We start from the raw sequence: 6576 nt of genomic DNA on the forward strand, positions 1-6576 counted from the left end.
GATGCTCCCTCAGGCTAGGAGAAACTTGCTTCCAACTTGTATGAAATATTACAGACTTGGTAGTAGCATTGTGGCCTGAAGCGAGTAACAAACTGCATCAGGTTGTAACAGACATTTCAAAGAGGTCAGTATAAATCTGCATGTTGTAAAATAAAAAAGGGTGAATACTGAGCAGTGTTATGCATTTGCCATACAAGAAAGTTAATCCACTAGCTAGCTTACACAGTCATACATACATTGTCTATTTTCAACTTCCCCTTCCTTCTTAGCAGTGAACCATGTTGGGTATGTTGTCAGTGTTTGACTTGCTCCAACACTACCCACAATCAAGGGCGTAACCATGGTATGGACATTGGGGGGGGTCCACTTAGTTGTCCTTAGCCCAAATGTAGTGTAAAGGAACGAAATGCTGTGCAACTTTCCTCACTTTCACTCGCATTTATAACAGTCTGTCACAACGTGAGGGTTCACAGCGAACTCGGCGGGAGGATGTGCAAGTGAATGTAACGTTAATGGTCAAAAACTGGAACTGACGTTAGCCTAGCTTACTTTGTGGGTGTGCAAATATCAAAAGTTCTTAAGAACAAACCAAGCCATGGTATGATGCCTTCTATACTAAGCTAAGGTTACCTACTGTTTAGATATCTAGTTACTTCCTGTCTGGGGAAAAAAAAGCTCGTATGTTCTGCTGCACTTTTCTACACTTGGCTGCTGTCTCCATTTCTTACAGACTGAGCTGCTAAAATATATCAACGAACTTGCGTTGAGTATGGACGCAACCAAGTGTACAATTGGAGGGGGGTCACACACCTATTTTCCTTAACAAACGGAAATATATTAAAAAGGAATAGAATCACATGTAAATGAATAAATAAATTAAAAGGTAAAAAGGAATAGACATAAATAGAATAGATGAAGAAAAGACAGATCCGTTGGCAGGGTTCATTAAAGGGGGGGCATATAGAAAATATTTTGTACTGTATATTGGGGGGACAGATTGGTATTTCCTCAACATTGGGGGGGGAATACGACCCCCCCAAAGAATGCGTGGTTACGCCCAATACAGAAGCTATCTGCATTATAAGAGCTCATTTTTTCTGCCCTTCCACTAAGACAGTGAACATACAAACTGTGATAAGCTTAAAATTTTTTCTGGTTTCAACACATTCTGTATCAACAAGGTATTGATGCACATCAGGGAAACAGGACGTTGCAGAAATCTGTTTTCTCAAATTCTTGTTACAAAGGATCTGATGATAAATAATTTATTGATCATCTTGTATATATTTTTGTCTGTTTGATTTTTTGGAGATGAGAAGTCTGAGCTAGTCATTATGTTTTAACACCTTTACATTTAAAAATGGTGCCACCTGAAGGAACAAACATGCACAGTAAATGTATTATAGTTTACCTCATTGAAACAGTCCATTAAAATGTTTATATATGTTTACAATCAAACATAACTAGTCCACCTCACTGTGTAACACAGGAAAACTCTAATGGCTGCATAGTGTAAGAGCTGATGCAGGTTTAACATTTAACATGAGTGCTTTGTCTGTCAGTGTCGATTACCCATGAGGAGTGGTGCTGGAAACACAAATCAGTCGAAGTGGAGGTGCTGGACTCGGACATGGAGGGGGTGGAGTTCAGACAGACAGGATACATGCTGCGCTGCTCCCTGTCCCATGCCATCACACTGGTGAGAGCCTTTTTGACATTTACCACCATTACAAATCAGTAATGATAACCGTGTGTTAGCATTCTTTTTACATCCTCCTATGCAACAGTGACCATGAATATTATGTCATGTGTGTATTTGTTTTATCCTTAAGGAATTTTTCCAAGATGGCAGCAAACCTGAGAATGTTGGTGTCTACAATCTTTCAAAGGGAGTCAATCGCTTCTGCCTGTCAAAACCAGGTTTCTTTGATGCTTTTGTTTTCTTCAGCTGTGTAAAATTCTTTTTTTTTTAAATTTTTTATTTTATGTAAGTGCTGACATTGCTACATTGCTCCTTGTAGGTGTGTACAAAGTGACACCACGTTCCTGCCATCAGTTCGAACAGGATTATTACACTTACAGCACGTATGTATATTTATAGTACATTTTACAATTAAATTGTCTAAAACTCTTACTATTAAACAGGTTGTTTTCTTACTGTTCTATAAGATTAATATTGAAATTATTCATCTTTGTGCTGATTGATTTACCACTTCACATGTGAAATGAGTCACACCACACTCTGCTGGCAACGTGTGTAGTGTCATATGGAAAGCACGACAAAATGAATATTGACTTGATGATAAAACAAATTGACTCTTACCTAACAGCAGGGAAAAGTAATATCGTCAGCTTGACAGAGAATACCTTTTTCATGAGATTGCTGCCTCAATATGACTAAATGTTTGACACCAATTAAATATGTGAGTTGACCAGGAATCTTCAGATGAACATGAATGTAGGATTGATGTTAGATGCAACAATATGGCAGCCAAATGACTGTCAAAAGCCTTTACACAAGACCAACAGCCATGTTATTTTATGTTTTTAGATATACTAGGGCTTGCTTGCTAAATGTAATTTGCGTAAGTATCTAATCCTACTCAAAGTAATTTGCATAAGTAGCTTCTCTATATTCATAGGCACAGATTAATGTTAATGCTAATCTAAAGTAAATGCAAGTTATATAGGGACTAGCTTGCTAACAGTAGCTAGATGGAAATTACTTTATAAATCTCTCAGCAATCCATGAAAATCACAACTCTGAAGGTAGGCTAATACTACAAAAGTAAGAGGCTTATCATTTCTTTAGCATCATTGGCTATTTCTGAGCTGGTAAACAGGCAAATGTAAATACTACAGTTATTGATGCAATAACTTGTGCTATTTCATGGCTGATGATCCATTTGTACCCAGATAAGGCAGCCTTCTAATCAACGATTATGGCAAATAGACATTCTGATAAACATTAGAGGTTTTTCCTTAGAGATGCCACAAACAAACCCCAACTCCAGCCATTCCTTAAGAGGACACATATGTTTCCTGTCATTCAGGATGGGTGTGTTTTGCTGTACACCCAACCAAAAAAAAAAAAAAAAATCTGCTTCACTATCCCTGCTTCTGACTGTGGTAAGAGTACCTATAAGCATTCAATATAATTGGAACAGATAGTACATGATGACGGTCATATGTAAATGTGTTCATGGGAGTGACCTCAAATCTATAAGCACTTTAAGTTGGGCTGTCTATGGACTAGGGAGGGACCGGTATGTTTAAAACTTTATTTAAAAAGAGTTTACAGGATGCAGCAAGCTTTGCCAGCAATCCGGACTGGCCATTTTAAATTTCTTTGAATGCACTGAATTTTGTACCATCAGTCTTGATCTCTGTTCCTGGGAATTTGTTTTTTTTCCAGATCTGCCCCCAGTATGTTAACCCTGACTGCTGTCAGGCATTACATGACTGGACTTATCACAACAGACAAAATGCTGGACGTCACAGTTACTATAAAGTGAGTGACGGGGAAAATATGATTTATCATTTAAAACAGATAGGAGCACTTTAAACCAAACACACCTCTGACCACATCTCAGGTCATCCATTGAAAGTGAGCCTGCTCTGGTCCTGGGACCTCTGCGCTCAGCTGAGGAACAACGCCATGAGCAGCAGCTACTGGAAATCGCAGCTCGCAAGAAAGAGCGGGAAGAGCGAGGAGGAGAGGACATGGGCGCACCTGTAAAGGAGAAATCAGAGGCGCTCCATGAGCCATTCCACTACGTGTTCTCCTACTGGGCACGGTGAGAAATTTATTCTTAGTGGGGCATTTTTTTTTTTATTCTGGAACCAGGGCTGGTGTGTAAAATGCTCATAATTAATTAGAAAATAAAACATTACTCCTATCTTATGCCTACGATTAAGAGCAAAGTACAAAATTCTTTAGTCTGAAAAATATTCTTAAATGATATTTTAATAATGATATCTTAAGTGATATTTGGGAGTGCGAGATGTACGTGTTTATGCAGTCACCATCCAATTTATTAGGTACACCTGCACCCACATTCACGCAGTTATCTAATGTAGCTGCAGCACCTTCTTGGTATGCAGATTGCAGCAATTTATTTTTATTTTAAATGTTCAAGAAGCAAGTGATTCATTTTCACTGTGTAATTTCCACATATAACTGAAGAAACACGTACATAAACTTTATCTAAATATTTGTTTTGCTGAAAGTGGACATGGACTTGTTGGCTGAAATTGCTCATTGTGTGATCCAGCCATCATGGTTACAAAGATATTGAAGATTGTAAAAAGACCAGGTGGGGGGAAAAAAACAATCTGCATTTTTAATAAATGCTGCAATCTGCATGCCATCATCTTTCAAACTTTCACTGATGCTGTTCACCACTGTTTTTTTTTTTTTTTAATATTATTTATTTATTTGTTTATTTTTGGACAAGATGGAAGCCATAGCAATTAATCAGATATCATATTCAATTCCACAGTAACATTTTCTGCTAAGCAGATATCCTTGCATAGTTCCATGCGTCTTGTTCTGTGACTTGCATTCTGTTTTTCAGAGCTGGAGAAAAGATCACAGTTATACCATCATCCAAAGAACTGCTTTTTTACCCACCTGAAGTGGAAGCTACAATCACAGGAGGTTAGTGTCCAAGCACTACATATGTAAAGATCTGCTGTACACTGTTACTTAAATTAACTTGTCTAGTGTCATATTTAAAAATCACCTTTTATATAAGATATTATTATGGGTTATTTTGAACTAAGAGGTCTTCTCCTTGGGAAAGAGAGAATAATCCTTGAGCCCCCTTACAAGGGTTACAGTTTTCTCGATTATACCTTTTTGCACACGGCTTTTCCGTCTAGATGTGCTAATACCATCCTTCATCTCTCTGTAAGGATCCAGAGTAAAATGGGTCCTCAGTATCCCAATACTGTCTGCAAACAGCGGTAAAAGGGGTGACTTGTTTGCCATAAGTTGTGACCCATGTCTGTGGAGGAAGAAATCTTGGTGCCTGAGAAATATGGTTTGCTGTGGCTGCCACTGTTTCAACGCTACTTTGGCTCATACTTCACCTAGATGGGAGGTTGGAATGGTTCACTCCAATCAATCGGCTGGTTAAGACATGCTCTGAGAGTTCTGTGATGGTTTAACAACTGCTAACTTTCCAGAATCCCCAGTAAGTGTTGGCTAAGGGTCAATCGAGTGGATCAAGCAGGTTATAATATACTTTACCTGCTTGGGTATATCATTCTTATAGCCCTGATGCATATTCTGCAGGAATTCCGTGGCACTGCGCATCCCTGTCTTTTTGGGCTCCAAGGTAGGTGTGGAATAAGGATGATGAAACAAAAAACTTAACTTAAAATATGGCTTCAAAACATACTTACGAAAAGCGGTTTATAGAGTTGGATACAGACTGCAATCTTAGAGAATAAATGTTTACTCATGCCAAATAGTGGAGTGGACAAGATTGATAATCCTCGAAGAACGCTATCGTCTTGGCATTGGACTTCATAAAGACTATGCAACAGAAAAACTTTTAATATCTACTTCTGCTGGGTACCTGGACACTATGGAATCCTGGGAAATGAAGAACCAGGCACTGCTGCAAAAGAAGCACTATCAACGGATTTCACAAATTGTCCAATACCTCCCACTGACCTAAAACACATAATAGACTCGCAAACTGAGTAAGGAACAATGCACCATGAACGAAGTCCATGAAATCAGCCCTATTCTATTGTTGACAAACGTTTCCGTTTTCAAATCCTGGGACCAGATCGTCTACACCCGCTGTCGATTAGGTCACTCCAGGAGGACACAAGTTTGTAATATTAGGAGACTCCCCAACATGTACCTTCTGCCAGAATTCATTATCCTTTAAACGTGTTTTATTAGACTATACTGGTCTTAACTCCGTGAGAAACCTTTTTTATTCAGTCACCACTCTGGAAGAAATTTTTAACGGAGTCAAACCTAACAATTTTAGAATTTTAAAATCCGTTAAAAAATAGATGTTAAAAACCTTATATAGAGTTCCTCAGACATTTCTCACCATGAAAATAGACGCTGGCATGGCACCAAAAAACAAACACATGAACTTCATCTCGTATTTGCATTCATGCCTGTTATAAGAAGGATCCCCTGGCATGTGAAGAGGTTAAAACTGATATGTTGATTTCCAAAAATATTGTTTATATTCCTAATAATTGAAGGTTTTATTGGGGGTTTGCAGTTGTATTGCTAGAAAAAATATTGAAGGCTCCTTCCTTCATTTGTTTGCTTTGCCAGAGAGCTGTCCAGGTCAGATGGTGGAGATCATGGGGCGAGCTGGACTCTTCTTGCAGGGACAGGTGACTCCGGAGCTGGAGGGTGTGGAGATTTCCATTAGGAAGTCTGGAGCTACAGAGCCTCTTATCACTGTTCTCACCGATATAAGCGGAACCTACAGGTACTAAATGCAACTTCATTATTAGTATGATTCTACTCACAACTCAAATCTAGCACACTTGACCTGACAAGTCTTCAAAAGTATTTGAATTTAAAAAATATAT

The 6576-nt window shown here is 38.5% G+C and overlaps 1 protein-coding gene across 1 annotated transcript in view; it reads left to right on the forward strand.

The window, feature by feature from the left end:
* nomo (nodal modulator) overlaps nucleotides 1–6576 on the forward strand; it is a 39817-nt gene that overhangs the window by 18512 nt on the left and 14729 nt on the right. Inside the window, exons 15-21 of the mRNA XM_053638048.1 lie at nucleotides 1563–1699; nucleotides 1833–1920; nucleotides 2022–2085; nucleotides 3416–3511; nucleotides 3594–3797; nucleotides 4578–4660; nucleotides 6314–6473. Coding sequence (XP_053494023.1) covers nucleotides 1563–1699; nucleotides 1833–1920; nucleotides 2022–2085; nucleotides 3416–3511; nucleotides 3594–3797; nucleotides 4578–4660; nucleotides 6314–6473 — 832 coding nt within the window. The remainder of the gene's footprint in view (nucleotides 1–1562; nucleotides 1700–1832; nucleotides 1921–2021; nucleotides 2086–3415; nucleotides 3512–3593; nucleotides 3798–4577; nucleotides 4661–6313; nucleotides 6474–6576) is intronic.

This window comes from Ictalurus furcatus, chromosome 12 (genome assembly GCF_023375685.1).
Source record: "Ictalurus furcatus strain D&B chromosome 12, Billie_1.0, whole genome shotgun sequence".
Classification (NCBI taxonomy): domain Eukaryota; kingdom Metazoa; phylum Chordata; class Actinopteri; order Siluriformes; family Ictaluridae; genus Ictalurus; species Ictalurus furcatus.